Below are 16,682 nucleotides of genomic sequence, written 5' to 3' on the forward strand. Positions count from 1 at the left end.
AACAGGAGCTGAACCCGGAACAAGTGCATTATGATGAGGTCGACGAGAATATACCTGTAAGACGGGAGGGGTAGGAACATAGGATGTCACCGTATACATCAAAATGTCATACTCCTCCCCCTGACAGATAGCATCTGGAGATGAAGGGAAGAAAGGAATGCTCTCATGAAAAGTCACATCAATGGATACAATGTACCTACCATGCTCAGGAGAGTAACATCTGTACCCCTTTTGCACACGAGAATAACCAAGAAAGATACACTTTAAAGACTTAAGGATCTAACTTGGTAATATTGGGACGAACATCCCTAACAAAACATACACAACCAAATATATGTGGGTCAATATGGAACAAAGGCTTTGGTGGATAGAGGAAATTGAATGGAGGGCATGCGATTGATTAAGAAATATGCTGTGGAAACAACATCAGCCCAAAACTGCTTGGGAACCCCCCTCTGAAATAGCGAGGCTCTCGCAGTCTCGAGCAGATGCCTATTTTTGCACTTAGCCTCCCCATTTTGGGATGGTGTGTCGACACAAGATGACTGATGTAGCATACCCTTCTGAAGCATATAAGAGGCAAAGGGGAATGAAAAATATTCCTTAGCATTATCATTGCGTAAGATTTTAACGGGCACCCCAAATTGGGTTTCAATTTCAGCACAAAACCCAAGAAACAAACCAAGCAATTTAGAACGACTCTTCATCAAATATAACCACGTCATATGAGAAAAATCATCAACGAATGTAACAAAATACTTAAGCCGAGGTTTAGAGGTCATAGAACACGGTCCCCATACATCAGAATGTACTAACTCAAAAGGAGTAGTCGCATGTTTGTGGACTCTAGGACTCAAATGCACGCGATGGTGCTTAGAAAACTCACATGACTCACGAGGTAAAGAAGACAAACTCTGAAATTGAGGACACAATGTCTTTAACAATGGAAGGGATGGATGACCCAAACGACAATGAGTATCAAAAGGGGTGACAACACTGGAACAAGTCGCAGGCTCCAGCCTCGTGGTGTCAAGAATGTAAAGACCCCCAAACACGTGCCCCTTACCAATAACCCTCTTTGTCGTAAGATCCTGTAACAAACAATGGTCAGGAAAGAATGTAACACAACAATTTAAAGAACGAAAAGTTAGGCAAGCTCAAGATAGATGACAAGGGGAGCGAGGGGACATGCAAAGTGGTACCAGACCCAAGTACATGGGTGGTGGATCCATTTGCTAAGGTGACATGAGGACTATGTGTATTGGGAGAAAATGTGGAAAATAGATTAGAGTTACTTGTCATATGATCTGTGGCTCCTGAGTCTATGATCCATTTGGAAGAGGATGAGAGAAGGCAAGAAGTTGTGTTACCTGAGTTAGCAATAGCAGTGACCGAAGATGATGAATGCTTTAGAGAGGCTCGGTACCGAGAAAGCTCAGTGTTAAATGATGTAAAAGAACGAAAGGATTCATTTCATTTCAGTCTAGAACAGTACAGGTACGAACTATTTATATAGGAATAAGCTATAACCTAATGGGCCCATTCCTAACAAGCCTAGGGTTTCAACACTCAGCAAACTCATCAGCGGAGATTAGGACCTACTTAGCAAATATATGAGATTGATATTCAGCCATACCCCAAAAAGAAAAAATCACAACGCACACAAAATAGGAACCTGAAGGTGTACAATACAGCTTGACTGTAGAGCAATAATCACGGGAGCCAGAATGGTCCAGTACCGAGAAGAGGGGACTCAGGAACTGCCGACCGAAAACTTTTCCGGTCACCGGAGACGCTGCACACGCCGGCGGCGCATGACTGCATGAGCCTCATGAGCTGTCCAGAACAGCGTCGAAACTTCCAGATCCAGTCGCAGGCTCCTCCCTTGGGGGGCGGTGATGTCAGCGGAGCGAAATTTTATTATTATTTTTTATTTTTTTATTGTAATGGCTCAGATACCATGTTACGAAAGAGAAGAATTCTGAATATCCTGTACATCCTTCAAGGAGAATACATAACACAGCCCTATATATACATTCTAGAAGATACCAAACAAGGAAACAAGTTTCCAAACGACTACCTACTCCAAACCCTAAATCTCCAGGCTGCCTAATATATATATAGATACCATATCATGGTCCAAGAAATGCCATGTATACAGTTTTTCACCGAATATAAGTTTGAATTAGACAATTCTAAACCATGTCAATCTGTCTTGTATGTGTTTTTTGTATGGGTATATCTCTGTGTTATTGCTGTGTATTCTTATAATGTCTAATTTATGTCTTTGGATTAATGCATCTCACCATGTTATGATGTTAACAATCATTTGCTCTCAATGGCTCAATCAGTTGCATTTGTGTAATGAGGTGAGGTGTAAATAACTAAGACTGGTTAAACAAGAGGTGTCATTTCTATCACTTGGACCCTTAAGTCCTTAACTAGACATGCTGAAAGAGAGTTTTTCTGCTGTGCCCATTATAATGGCAGCATTTATTTTATAACTGGATTTTTTATAAGTGAAATAGTAATCAAGGTATGGGTGACCAATGACCATTGCTTTGGTATGAAGCTCTATAATTTTAGTAGTCTGTGATTCTTTATTTCATGTCCTGTCATTTTCTTATGGGCTCCTTTCATCTTTTTTTTATGCAGATTTACCTGGTAGATACTCATATATTTTATACTGTTATATCTTCTATTTGGGGTTTCCTGCTGGGTGCAAAAGATCGTCTTGGGGAGGCAAGTATTTTATTGATAAATTTATTTTGATACGGATAATGATTGTAGTGTTTATTAGTCAGTATCCTTATTTCTTTGTCTTCAGTAATCATTATTGAAATTTTGATCTTCAGATTAGATCTTTGGATGCTATTCAAAAGCGTTTTGAGAGATTTCCTGCTGCTTTTATGGATACTCTTCATGTGCCTCTTGACAAAAGGTGTTTCCATCCTCTTATTTTCCTGCTGTTTGTTAGTTGATCCTCCAACCAATTTACTTCTGTATGTTTGCTGTATCTAAATCTAAATTCTATTTTGTAGGGCATCCATGCTGGGTGATGGTTTGGTGAGTTATTTTTATTTCATTTCTGTCTTGTTTTATGTGATATTTTTGTTAATGTGTTAAGTCTATGTACTATTCATCCTGAGCAAAGTAAAATAGCCAAATTTTCTGAATTTCTACATATAAAAATAAAAAAATTTCATCTTTCTAGATTATAAACTGAAGAGCATATAGAAAATGAAGTAACATAGTACTGATAAATTACAAAATGTAGTTATAGACTTATAGTGCATATGCTGTTCCATGAAATGCCTGAAAAGAATGGTACCCGTTGCAGAGTTTAATTTTGATTAACATTCATAAAGCAATTTCACACAATGCACAGTACATGACTCATTTTTCCATAAGTTTATTGGTGAATTTGGTAAGGAACCATATTTGTTAAAAAAGTGATAGGTTCTTGGGTGTTTCATTTTTACAAACAAATTTAAGGACGGTTGAAATTGAGGGATTGAAAGGCTTGGCAGGCGGGAGCAAAATATGTGAGAAACCAAAGAAAGAGAGAATATATATGATTCTGCTAATAATATTAGATTACAATAGATTGCCTCTGTGTATTGAACATTTGAACTGTATTGAGATCCTATATTTATAGGAACATTGGAGTAAGCCCACTACTTGGAATAGGACTAGAGTTTCTACTATTCAACACACTCCTTTAGGACTAATATCAAAAAGCCTTCAAGCATAGAGGTGAAATGGAGAGTGATAAAGAGAAGCCCATAGCAATGGAAAGAAGAAAATTGAACTGTATACTTGTACAAACATTGAGCCAATCCCATTCCAACTAGGAGTAGGACTAGGGTTCTACTATCCAACAAGGACCAAGGCTGGATTAAGTTGTAGACTCTAACCTTTACACTGGAATTTACCTTTTTTTTTTTTTTTTTTTTTTTTTTTTTTTTTTTTTTTTTATCTTCAAAGTTGATAGGCGTAAAGATAGAAAATTTAAGGGACTAAATCTTTCTAAACTTGTGTATATTTTTGTTCACATCAAGTTGTTAAAAAGGGAGGTAACTTCATTTTATATAATATTTAATGCTGAAATTACATATTAAACACTTATTTGGTATTCTATTTAAAGGATCTTGTTTAATATTCATATTAATTATTAAAAATATATAATTAAATAATTAATTGTCCATTGGATATTAATTTGGGAAAAGGTCAAATAAGCTCCCTAAGTTGAGTCAATCGTGCAATTGAGTCCCTAATTTAAAAAGAGCTCCATCCATACTCCTCAGAAGGATATTTTTGGTAATAATGCTATAAATATTATCAAAGTTACACTAGATGAGGGTTTTTGTTGGACGTTTCGAAATAGTAAAGAGAATAGTTATTTGTGGACAGAGAGTAGTTGCTTTTGTCTCCTACAGTTTGATTTATAACTAACTCAGATGGTATTATTCAATGAAAGGTTAACAAATTTGATGCTGCCCGGTTTGCTCCTTTCTGGAATGAAATAATAATGAATTTGAGGGAGGAAGACTACATTAATAGTTTGTAAGTTTTACTTATGGCCATTGCATTTTCCAATATCCAATTTATCTTATTGACAGACTGCTCACTAAAAGCTCATCAAGAGGTTGATTGATCTTCACTGAATTGCAGAGAAATGGAATTGCTTCTGATGCCTAAAAATTCTGGGAATCTCTCCTTAGTTCAATGGCCCCTGTTCCTCCTCGCTAGCAAGGTTGGTCTGTTGTTTTAGAATTATAATACTCTTCTTTTGTTTCTATGCTCATCGGGTGTGCCAATACTGTTCTTTTTCTCATTTGTGATAAGTGTGTATTAGTTATCTTTTCTCTTTTCCACTCTTACAGATATTTATTGCAAAAGATACTGCTGTTGAGAGTAGAGAGTCCAGGCTATCGCAAGAAGAGCTATGGGATAGGATTTCAAGGGATGATTACATGAAGTATGCAGTTGAAGAGTGCTTTTCTACCATTCAGTTAATCCTCACATCTGTATTAGATGACGAGGGTAAGAAGTGGTAAGTTAATGTCTTGAGAAAGTTAAACATATGAGTATGCCTTGCAAGTTAGTGACTCCAACAATTTCTGTCTGCCTGTGCTATTGCAGGGTTCAGAGAATCTATGAGGAGATTCATGAAAGCATAGAGAAGAGGAGCATATTTGATACTATTGAATTGAATAAGCTACCACTAATGATTCAGAAAGTTACCGCACTTTTAGGAATACTGGTTTGTATTTAAAATTCTTGCTTAATGTAATGCAGCTTTGTTTTGCTTTGAGCTTAATTTATGTATGTTTTTGTTGGCCGTAATCTACAAACCATAGGGGGACCATTACAAGCAATGTGTGCACTAATGCCTCTTCTTGCATTTTAAAATGTCGTATAGTGCATGATAGCAAATGTTTATTTCCACTGTACTTATCAGCCCGAGATGTGCTGCTATGTTATTTTTTGTACTTGGCTGCTTTGTTTCACCACTCTTGCTGTCTTTCACTTTCTTCGTTGCCTCTAATAATGATGGAAGTTGCTTTGTATTTTCTCATGGACCTCTTACACATTTGTCAAATGTGGCCTTACAATGTTGTTTGGGAACATTAATATGATTTGGATTATGAAGTTCCTTTTTTACTTGAAAAATTAAATTTCATTTTGCAGAAGGAAGAACATTCTCAGAAACAAGAAAGTGGTGCTGTTAATGCTCTGCAAGATCTATACGATGTTATGCGATTTGATGTCCTTCATGTTAACATGAGGTATTTTGGGGTCATTATTGCCATTTTTATTAGGGTAAATTTTGGGAAAGACCCTATGCTTTGACTCACTTTGTATTAAGGAGATCTATAAGTTGTAATGATTTTCAGCCTATATTATGAAATCGTAATAAATAACAAAAATTCCTTCTTCAATATAAGTATCTTATATTCATCATGTTTTTAACAAGGTTATATTGATCATTAAAATATGCATGTACATAATGCCAGTTAAAAATTCAATTAATTCAGTCATAACCAACATTTATAATAATATATTAGTTATTTAAGATAATAAATCTTGACATCAAGTATTGACCAGCATTGATTATGAAGAAAAAAATATTATTGCAAACTATATGTTGATATATTTGATGACTAATTCTTTTCTCATTAAAATTATATGTTGAATATCATAATCTGTCCAAGCATTTAATTTATTAAAGATTATTCCATTGGGATGTAGTTCCATAACTTAAGAACTATAACAATTATTTTGAACTTAGCAGAATTAAAGAATACAAGTTAAATCTAATTAAAAGAAGTTTGTGTTTGACAATCATAATTAATACTTTTTAAACAAATTTTTTTTTTTTTTATTGTTATTCATTATTTCTGGTTTGACTAAGATTAAAAGTTGCAGTGTAAAATTCTTATTATCGAAGTGTGTAATGTACTCGTAATGAAGATATGTTAATTACACATGATAGTTATTTACTAGAGAAGTTAGTGGAATTCTTTATTTGTTACCATTCTTTAATGTAGAAAAAAATATGTAATACTTTTTAGTGAGAATGTAATAATCATCTACGGGTTAACAAGTACGTAGTATTACATTTTTACTGAGAAGTATTACTTGGTCCTTGAAAAGTATTAGTGAAAATATAATTCTTTTCAGTGGAAGTGTAGTACTTGTTATTTCAAGGGCCAAGTAATACCTTTCAATGAAAATGTAATACTTGTTGACCCATAGAAAAGGATTACATTTTTGCTAAAAAGTATTATCTGTTTCACTTGAGACGGTCTCACACAAGACCAAACGCTTAAATTTTTACCCCTTTTTTTCTTATTCCTTCTGTGTTTTGGATTTAATATGTGAGATTATTTTCAGGGAACACATGGAAATATGGAATGACTTGTCAAAAGCTAGGAATGAAGGTCGCTTGTTTCAGAAGTTGAAGTGGCCAACAGATGTTGAATTGGTGTGTTTATTTCATGCATCTTTCTTTTCAATGTTTATGCATCTATGCGGTTTTATTTCAATCTTCACAGTTGCCTGCCCTCACCAACCCACTAGTTATCTCTGACATGATCATGGAATACATGTAGAGGGCTCAAGTCAGAAGACTGTATTCACTTCTCACTATCAAGGACTCTGCTGCCAATATCCCTAAGAATCTTGAGGCTCAACGCCGGCTAGATTTCTTCACAAATTCACTTTTTATGGAGATGCCAGTGGCAAAACCTGTCCGTGAGATGTTGTCCTTTAGGTAATAATATCGTGCTTCTTACTGGCATGATTCAAATCCTTTATCTAATTTGGAGACTTTATTTTTATGTCCTTGCAGTGTCTTCACCCCATATTACTCTGAGACTGTCTTGTACAGTATGTCTGAACTCCTTAAAAAAAATGAAGATGGGATCTCAACTTTATTTTACCTCCAAAAGATCTATCCAGGTATCTACTAATCTTATCTGATGTTACCAAGGGGGTACCACCGAAAAACTACACCAAGTTATATAAACAATAAATGCTAACCAAACTATATAAGATTACAAGGTTGATTACTGATTATGAATACTTGATGTTAAGAGTCCTACATTGATAAAATAAGAGAGAACATATGGGTTTATAAGGCCATGGGTTAGACTAGCTAATTGGTTGGATTCAATCTTTTAGTGTGGTTTGACCCATGTGTATTATAGCTTAGTTGAGTGACCCTGGCCCAATCTTAGTTTCTAAAATGGTATCAGAGCTTGTTCGGTCCACTTTGGGTTCACCCGGTTATGGGTATTGGTGGCTTCCAAGCTTTCGTAAACCCGCTTGTTCGGTCCACTTTGGTAGCGCTTTCGTTTCAGGGGAGGGCCCGTTAGATTTAAAATGGCCCGGTTGTCCACTTGAGGGGAGTGTTAAGAGTCCCACATCGATAAAATAAGAAAGAAGGATTCAATCTTTTATTGTGGTTTGACCCATGTGTGTTATAGCCCAGTTGAGTTACCCTGGCCCATCTTAGTTTCTAACACTTGCTTTTTGTCTTGAAAAATAACAAATGAAAAATAGAGAAACAAACTCTATCCTAATTGCTTCACACCCTAGCACTGGATCACAACCGGCTGACCAAACTTCTGGGTTTCTACCACCCACTGTTGATTTTTAAACATCTTAATTAAAATTATTCTGTGGATGGTAGATTAATGTTGGAAGATATCTATTGTTGAACCTTTGAGTGTATCTTTGTTATTTATTTATTGACATATAAAGGAAATCAAAACAAAGTATCAAGGGGGTGCCACCCAATACATGAATAGATGTAATAACGGTCTCCAAGAAAATTAAAAACTTACAAGCTTAAGCCTATCTAAGGAGTCAATAGTGTAATGTTATTGTCAAGATGCTTTCCATGATCTAAAAGGATGGGTTATACAAAAAAAAAAAAAAAAGTGTATTCAATCTGTTAAGAGTAATGATTAGCCTTCGAAATTTCGATTGTTCCGTTTATTCCAGATCAACCTCATGGAACACATTGTGGTCATCTGCACTCATGTTAGCTTTTCCTGTTTCCTTTGAAGTTCCTGATTTTCAATGTCTTTAACCCTACCGAACCTTACGGTTTTAAAAGGGGATCCATTATTATATGCTGGATTTTCTCTATTGTTGAAGCCTCTAGGATTTAATTAGGCATTGTAATTGAGAGATTTATTAGGTGAGCTTTAGTGGATTTTTACTACTATTGAGGATTTTATTGTTGTTAGTGTTCTATAGCATGTCTGTAATTCATCAGAGATAATGTTGACTGCAGACGAGTGGAGGAACTTTCTTACTCGGATTGGCCGTGATGAAAACATATCAGAATCAGAACTTAGTAATAGTGATATTCTTGAACTGCGTTTTTGGGCTTCATACAGAGGACAAACATTAGCTAGAACTGGTATGCATTTCTCTCAGACATTTTGTTATCTTGTACCATGTAATTGCTTACAATCTAATGCTACATTCAACTATTTTCATCATGAAAGAACATCAGTGAAATGATTTTTTTTTTTTATCCTTATTTTTTTCCAAAATTTTCTTTGTGTAATTAAGAAACTTTCACCAATCCTCATTGCTTAACTCATTTTTAATAAAGTTTTTCTATATGATAAAACTAAAAGGAGATCTAAATTTTCTTTCTACGAAGTACAAACATGATTTAATATCCATCTCATTGTATTTGGTCAGTTTTAAGGAGGAAGGACCTGAATGTTGTATAGGGATGATATTGTCATATTTAAAACAATATATAGTTTATATTTTGAACTTTCTTTTTATTTTCCTTTGCTCTGTTAATTTGGTTGCTGACTACAGAACTCTTTGGGTTTTGCAGTGCGTGGAATGATGTACTACAGGAAAGCCCTCATGCTTCAAGCCTATTTGGAACGGATGGCAGCTGAAGGTTTGGATATCTGTGATGAAGTGATTATGTTTATTATATTTTTTACCTATTACTCTGCTAGTTTATTTATAATACGTATATCTTTAGATTCCGAGGCTGGGCTTTTAGGGAGTGCAGCAACTGATACTGAAGGTTTCGAGTTATCTCCAGAAGCAAGAGCTCAGGCAGATCTTAAATTTACCTATGTAGTTACCTGCCAAATATATGGAAAACAGAAAGAGGACCAAAAGCCTGAGGCTGCAGATATTGCATTACTAATGCAAAGGTGAATATATGCATTCTCCTTTGTTTGAATATAAGTGCATGATCTACTCAAAGCTTAAACATTAAATAGTTTGAAAAGTGCAAATGCAATACTCTTGTTACATTATAGTGCTAGGCAGTGACCTTCTCCAGTAATTCTGAGTTTCTGTCCCTTTGACCCATTCTTGTAGAAATGAAGCACTTCGAGTTGCTTTTATTGATGAGGTTGAGACCCTAAAGGATGGAAAAGTGAACAAAGAATATTTCTCAAAACTTGTGAAGGCTGACATCAATGGAAAAGATAAGGTTTGTCCTTTTATTGTTATTTCCTTCCATTAGATGCCGTACCACCAATGGCAATGATAGGGCAGCTATTGAAATTTGGAAAGCAATTACTTATAATGCCAAGCTATACTGTTTGACAGTGTTGAAAACTTGTTTTGACGAGACATTTTGAAAACCATCCTTCTTACTACTTATGAGTCATGTAGTTGATATGTGCCTTGCAGTTTAATGTGGGTTTGGCTAAACTTTGCATATGGATTCCTAGTTGTGGGATTGGTAGTTATGCTTTTTAGATGGATGCATACCCTCTTTGTTTTCTTTTGTTGCTCTTGATGTAAAGTTGTCTGTGTGGTTGTGTTGTACCAGATATCTCCAACCCCTTCATGTTTTTCATTTTTTTAAAAATTGTGTTATTGTTATTGTTATCTCCAGCCCCTCATGTTTACTTTCATTTCTAAATTCTGTTTATGGACAGTTGAATGTTTCTTACTTGGGCAGTTATACTTCCCATCCTTTTTTACTTTCTAACCAACAAGGAAATAAACCCTATGTGCCAATTCTTTCACTTCTACACCATACCAAATGCATTGTTAGTTTGTTTCCAATGATATGAAATATAGGCTGTGTGGCTGCATGGGATGCATGTAAATTATGGTTAGAGAAAAGTTCTGAAAACTTAGCATCTAAGATTAGTCAAAACAGTACACACCTCTTTTCATTGTCTTCTAGCCCCTAGTAGTGTAGCCAAAATATATTTTGATATTATAAGAAATTAGTTGATCATTGTTGTTTCAAAAAAGCATCACTGTTATGGTTATAATTGCTTTTAGATATATTACAGGAAATCTATTCAATTAAATTGCCTGGTAATCCCAAGCTTGGTGAAGGGAAACCTGAAAATCAAAATCATGCTGTTATCTTTACACGTGGAAATGCAGTACAGACTATTGACATGAATCAGGTAACTAATTGTTCTTAATTGCCTTATAGAATTTGCAAAAATAAGATAGTTCTTGCATAATTTGCACTAAACATTTTGACCTTAATTCATTTAAACGTTTTCAATATTTTATTTCTTGAATTTATTGCTTTTCTATAGGATAATTACTTTGAGGAGGCTTTAAAGGTGAGAAATCTTCTTGAAGAATTTTTCCGGGACCATGGAGTTCGTCCTGCTACTATTCTTGGTGTTAGGGAGCATGTGTTTACAGGGAGGTATGTTATGGTATTATTATATGCCCCTTTATATACTTCTTGTTGATAAGCATCTGACTCTTAACATTGTGCATCTTAGTGTGTCCTCTTTAGCATCCTTCATGTCTAATCAGGAATCTAGCTTTGTGACTCTTGGTCAACGTGTCCTAGCAAATCCTTTGAAGTGAGTATACATTAATCTTTAATATTTGTGGTTTCAAGGCAACTAATAAATTCATTCCGAGTTCTGACTCATTTTGGAATGATCATCAGGGTTCGTATGCATTATGGTCATCCGGATGTCTTTGATAGAGTATTCCATATAACTAGGGGTGGTATCAGCAAAGCATCTCGCGTTATTAATATTAGCGAAGATATTTTTTCTGGTAAATGTTTGCTGCTCATTAAGAGGGGCTCTTTGTGTTCAACTTTATATTGTTGCATTGTCTTCAATTCCTATTGTAAAGGCTAGAAGCTCTATCTCCTTTGGAGAGATATCCTAACTCCTAAACCAAGTTAAGGTCTATTGACATGTGTATTTGTTCTGATTCCAAATTGGTTCTCATCTCTCTCCTATTGTCAATTTTTGCAGAATTTCATTATGATTTTTGAACTTTTTTTTACTTTTATGCATTGATATGTAGAAATGTCATGATATTAATGGAATGATGTGCTTGCTGTTTTTCTTTAATAAAATAAAATGCAGGGTTCAATTCAACTTTGCGCCAGGGCAATATCACTCACCATGAATACATCCAGGTAATTTAATCGCTCCTTTTCAGGTACTACAAGATGGATGTAGTGATGTACATTTTGACGGATACTTCTCAGCTAATAGATTGTTAATTGATGTTATATAGGTTGGGAAGGGACGAGATGTTGGACTCAATCAGATTGCTTTGTTTGAGGGAAAAGTTGCAGGTGGCAATGGTGAACAAGTCCTTAGTAGAGATGTTTACAGGCTTGGTCAGCTCTTTGATTTCTTCAGAATGCTATCATTCTACTTCACAACTGTTGGATACTACTTCTGTACCATGGTACATTATTTGCTTACCTGTGAAATACAATTGTTAGATCTCACCGTCTTGTATGAGTGATGGAGTTGGGTTTGTTATGCTTCGCATTATAGTTATGGCACCACATAATTAACAAGTATGGGCCACAATATCTCATGATTCCTTGGTATTTATGCAGTTAACAATGCTGAGTGCTTATGCTTTTCTCTATGGAAGAGCCTATTTGGTATGTTGAGACCAATAGGTTTTGCATTGTCATTTTCAGCTTCAGCGTTAATAATATACAATTGCTGTACTGTAATAGTTAAATTTTATACATAGTTATATTCTTGATATTCTGATTTCTATTTCTTAAAATTTTTGTCCCAGGCGTTGTCTGGAGTTGGAGAAACAATTCAAGAGAGAGCAGATATATTCCAAAATACTGCACTAAGTGCCGCTCTCAATGCACAGTTTCTTTTTCAGATTGGTGTATTTAGTGCAGTTCCAATGATTTTGGGTTTCATCTTGGAACAAGGATTCCTGAAAGTAAGTTACTGTTGATAATGGTTATATCGTTTAAGCAAGAAGTAGCTAGTCTCTAGATTATTTTATGGTCCAACAAGTCATTTGTTCAGTAACCTTTTTAACAAGTTCTTTATCTCAGATCCTTGTACCTGCCAACTTCACATATGCCCACTTTTTTTTTCACATATTCCTGAAAATGCAGCGATGGAGTGCTTTGTGTTTCTAAACTATTTATAATGTTATTGAGCAAGAACACTTAATAATAAAACATATTAATGTATTTATATGCCATACTCCATATTCATTTTTTCAAGATCCCAGGGAAAGAATGAAAATCTATAGTGGATCCTTTTTCATGTGTGCTTTTCCTTCTCTTTAAATGCTTTCATTGATTGGTTTCATTATACTATATTCATTACAATATGTTGTTTAATTGGCACCTTCTTATTCCATCACTGCAGGCTATTGTTAGTTTTGTAACGATGCAGTTTCAGCTATGCACTGTATTCTTCACTTTCTCATTGGGTACAAGAACACATTACTTTGGTCGGACTATCCTTCATGGTGGAGCTAGGGTACATTTGCTATTATGCTCTAATTTCATATGTTTCTTTGTCTAGAATATTAACTCATGAAATATAATGTTCATTGTTTTCAACAGTACCAAGCAACTGGTAGGGGCTTTGTTGTTCGACACATAAAATTTTCAGAGAACTATAGGCTTTATGCCCGCAGTCATTTTACTAAGGGGTCTCTCTCTCTCTCTCTCTCTCTCCATATCCTATACTTCCAGAGAATTATGGACTATATGTTTGTGTGTGTGTGTGTGTGTATCCCATTTAATATACATTATATATTCAGGGAAAGCAGGTACTTATTTTGAATTATTCTTTTTCAGAATGGAGATAGTGCTTCTATTGGTGGTATACCTTGCATATGGCTATAGCCAAGGGGCTATATCATACATTCTTCTCACTATTAGCAGTTGGTTCTTGGCTGTTTCTTTGCTTTTTGCGCCATATTTGTTTAATCCATCTGGATTTGAGTGGCAGAAGTGAGTTGTCTATTTTCATGCTCTATCACAATACTGTAGTTCATACTTTGTTCCATTCTAAAATTCACCAAATTTGTTGTCCTTTGTAGGACTGTAGAAGACTTCAGAGATTGGACAAATTGGCTTTTTTATAGAGGTGGAATTGGAGTTAAGGGAGAAGAAAGTTGGGAAGCTTGGTGGGATGAAGAGCTGGTATAAATCTTGCTTCTAGATGGATATGTCTTCCTGCCTCCTGCCCTCCTCAGTTATTAATGTTTATCTTCTTTTAATCTTAACAGGCACATATTCGAACATTAGAGGGAAGGCTAATGGAGACCATTCTTAGCTTAAGATTTTTTATATTTCAATATGGCATTGTTTACAAGCTACATGTACAGGGAGATAATACATCTTTGACGGTATAATTTTAAGAGCTCCTATTTTTCTTTCTTACCTTGTCTAAATGGTACTCTGTACTGACTTCTCAATCTTGTGGCCATCAATCTTTTGCCTTGGCTTTTTAGGTGTATGGTTTTTCATGGATTGTATTTGCAGTGCTTTTGATCCTCTTTAAGGTCAGACACAATTGAGAAATTTGATCCCATAAAATACATGCTAATAGAGGATTGATAATTTTGTACTGATCTCTTTTCATGTTGGGGTTTTATAGGTGTTCACTTTCAGCCAGAAAATATCGGTTAATTTCCAGCTGCTGTTGCGCTTTATCCAAGGCCTGGCCTTTTTGCTTGCACTAGCTGGTGTAGCCACTGCTGTTGCAATTACTAAACTTTCTATCCCGGATATATTTGCATGCATCTTGGCATTCATACCCACCGGATGGGGAATTCTTTCTGTAAGTTGAAGCCAGACTTAAAAATGCTATTCTGTCAGTGACATGAATAAAGAAAATGTTCAAAAGTCATTGTTAGCTCCTTGTTACAGTTTAAAGAATTTCCTAGGGCCTTTTCTAAAGAATTCTTGCCATAAGTTAGATGGACTTACTTGAAAAAAAAAAAAACATTTGTAGAGTGATGGTGGACATAATTTGACTATGGATTTAAACAGAATAACTGAGATGAACCTCATAAAGATCACTTCAAAAGAACATGACATAATTGTGCCCAGAAAATTGACTGGAATTTATTGATTGTTAGAAAAGCTAAAGTGGTATATTGCATGCTATCTTTATTCCTATTTTTGTTTTTGCGACTCTATTGGATTTTGGTGTAGTGTCATACTGTTTGAGTCTTCTCTTTTTACGTCATTACGTTTAATTTTTTTCAGATTGCCGTGGCGTGGAAACCTCTAGTCAAGAAAATGGGATTGTGGAAATCAGTTCGTTCTGTTGCGCGGTTATATGATGCTGGGATTGGTATGCTCATCTTCATCCCCATTGCATTCCTCTCCTGGTTCCCATTTGTTTCAACGTTTCAAACCCGGCTTATGTTCAACCAAGCGTTCAGTCGAGGGCTGGAAATCTCTCTTATCCTTGCTGGGAATAATCCCAATACTGGTGTGTGATTCACACGTAGGACACGCTTCATTCTCGAGCATTTAGGGTGTTCCGTTTTCTGAATTTGTAGAATGCACTCTTTGAGGCTTTGCCAGATGATGAATTCCTAAGTTACCATTTCTATCATTGATATTACATTTTAATTAACTAGTCTTGAGAGTGCTACATTAATAGAGAGCTTGAGAGCTTCCCCCACCCCCTGTATATATTCTTGGGCTGACTGGTTTGAATACCTAGGCTTTTCACTGTCGTTCTATAGTTCATTAAAATGATTTTGATGTATTTTTCACATCAGTCTTAAGTGACTTTATTTGCACAAGGCTACTGGGACCAAATTTTTGGTTCCAAATTCTGTCGATCATTATTCTATATGGACATTATATTTTTAATAAATTAAAGAGTATATTAAAAAAAATTAATATATTAAGAGTACATTATTTGAGTACTGAAAGTATATTATTTTGTATACTATGGAGTATTAAATAATGTACATATAGTACACAAATAATGTGTTTTTAATATATAAAAAATTAGGCAGAGGTATCAAATAGACTCATCTACTACTTCGAAGTGTTTAATTCCCACAACGAATTAAATTAAGTGTCAAATAGGCCCATCTACCAGCTAAATTTGTTCGATTGACTGTTTTTGCATATGTTAACAAGTTGCCTATTCAATTATTAAAAAATATAAATAAATAAGTAAATAAATAAATACACAGATTGATCAGATTTTAATTTTTTTTAAAGATTTCTTATTTAATGAATATGATTATTCGTTAACTTTTTCGTTAAATATTATCTTTTTTTGTTAATTTCTGTTAGTTCACCTTTAATTTACTCATTGATTTCAATAAGAAAGGTCTTAGGTTCGAACCTCATCCCAATCAAAGTTGACATAATTATTACTCTATTTTACACTTAATAATAATTTAGTAGCTACAACAAAAAATAATACATATGTATTTCTTTAATTTAGAATTATGTGTCTACAATGTCTTTATTAAAAAAAATTATTCATTATTAATAAATTAAATAAGAGAAATAATTTCATTAGTAATATTGTCTTTATTTTTTTCCAATATAACAATTATTTACATTCAAATCCATCAATTGATTATATTCGCTACATTGTCCCTACAATGTCTTTATTAAAAAAATTATTCATTATTAATAAATTAATTAAGAGAAATAATTTTATTAGTTATATTGTCTTTATTTTTTTCCAATGTAAAAATTCTTTACATTATTCAAATTCATCAATTGATTATATTCACTACATTGTCTATTATCTTTTTTTGTGCACTTTTTTTAAATTAAATATCAAAGTTATAATACAAAATAATGCTATATATTTATTTACCAAGTATTTTTTTAGTACCATGAAAAAATTAAAAAAAAAAATTAATAAAGCCAATCATATTAACTACTTGAGCGATTTGTTGACAAA

General features: G+C 34.4%; 1 protein-coding gene and 1 long non-coding RNA gene across 5 annotated transcripts in view; both read left to right on the forward strand.

Annotated features, from left to right (window-relative positions):
- LOC109148771 (callose synthase 9) overlaps positions 1 to 15,549 on the forward strand; it is a 34,384-nt gene extending 18,835 nt beyond the window's left edge. The window contains exons 22-52 of one of the 4 annotated variants that reach the window (XM_019296499.1): positions 2,656 to 2,742; positions 2,856 to 2,941; positions 3,042 to 3,066; positions 4,481 to 4,566; positions 4,675 to 4,756; positions 4,887 to 5,056; positions 5,146 to 5,266; positions 5,695 to 5,792; positions 6,901 to 6,991; positions 7,119 to 7,279; positions 7,358 to 7,467; positions 8,810 to 8,938; positions 9,374 to 9,707; positions 9,877 to 9,991; positions 10,812 to 10,931; positions 11,070 to 11,185; positions 11,265 to 11,348; positions 11,438 to 11,550; positions 11,871 to 11,923; positions 12,025 to 12,201; positions 12,359 to 12,406; positions 12,550 to 12,708; positions 13,149 to 13,262; positions 13,349 to 13,437; positions 13,586 to 13,741; positions 13,831 to 13,933; positions 14,020 to 14,139; positions 14,245 to 14,295; positions 14,391 to 14,573; positions 15,005 to 15,015; positions 15,046 to 15,549. In XM_019296499.1, the coding sequence (XP_019152044.1) occupies positions 2,656 to 2,742; positions 2,856 to 2,941; positions 3,042 to 3,066; positions 4,481 to 4,566; positions 4,675 to 4,756; positions 4,887 to 5,056; positions 5,146 to 5,266; positions 5,695 to 5,792; positions 6,901 to 6,991; positions 7,119 to 7,279; positions 7,358 to 7,467; positions 8,810 to 8,938; positions 9,374 to 9,707; positions 9,877 to 9,991; positions 10,812 to 10,931; positions 11,070 to 11,185; positions 11,265 to 11,348; positions 11,438 to 11,550; positions 11,871 to 11,923; positions 12,025 to 12,201; positions 12,359 to 12,406; positions 12,550 to 12,708; positions 13,149 to 13,262; positions 13,349 to 13,437; positions 13,586 to 13,741; positions 13,831 to 13,933; positions 14,020 to 14,139; positions 14,245 to 14,295; positions 14,391 to 14,573; positions 15,005 to 15,015; positions 15,046 to 15,241 (3,588 nt within the window). In that variant the 3' untranslated portion in view covers positions 15,242 to 15,549. Of the gene's footprint in view, positions 1 to 2,655; positions 2,743 to 2,855; positions 2,942 to 3,041; positions 3,067 to 4,480; positions 4,567 to 4,674; positions 4,757 to 4,886; positions 5,057 to 5,145; positions 5,267 to 5,694; positions 5,793 to 6,900; positions 6,992 to 7,118; positions 7,280 to 7,357; positions 7,468 to 8,809; positions 8,939 to 9,373; positions 9,708 to 9,876; positions 9,992 to 10,811; positions 10,932 to 11,069; positions 11,186 to 11,264; positions 11,349 to 11,437; positions 11,551 to 11,870; positions 11,924 to 12,024; positions 12,202 to 12,358; positions 12,407 to 12,549; positions 12,709 to 13,148; positions 13,263 to 13,348; positions 13,438 to 13,585; positions 13,742 to 13,830; positions 13,934 to 14,019; positions 14,140 to 14,244; positions 14,296 to 14,390; positions 14,574 to 15,004 lie in introns of those variants that run through there. The other 3 variants (XM_019296500.1, XM_019296498.1, XR_002048875.1) reach the window with 3 other exon arrangements.
- LOC109148774 lies at positions 8,038 to 8,450 on the forward strand. Its single transcript, XR_002048877.1, has 2 exons — positions 8,038 to 8,329; positions 8,374 to 8,450. It is a non-coding gene; the product is annotated as an uncharacterized LOC109148774 (long non-coding RNA).
- Positions 15,550 to 16,682: the final 1,133 nt, after the last annotated feature.

The sequence above is a fragment of the Ipomoea nil genome, unplaced genomic scaffold, assembly GCF_001879475.1.
Source record: "Ipomoea nil cultivar Tokyo-kokei standard unplaced genomic scaffold, Asagao_1.1 scaffold2144, whole genome shotgun sequence".
Taxonomy (NCBI): Eukaryota; Viridiplantae; Streptophyta; class Magnoliopsida; order Solanales; family Convolvulaceae; genus Ipomoea; species Ipomoea nil.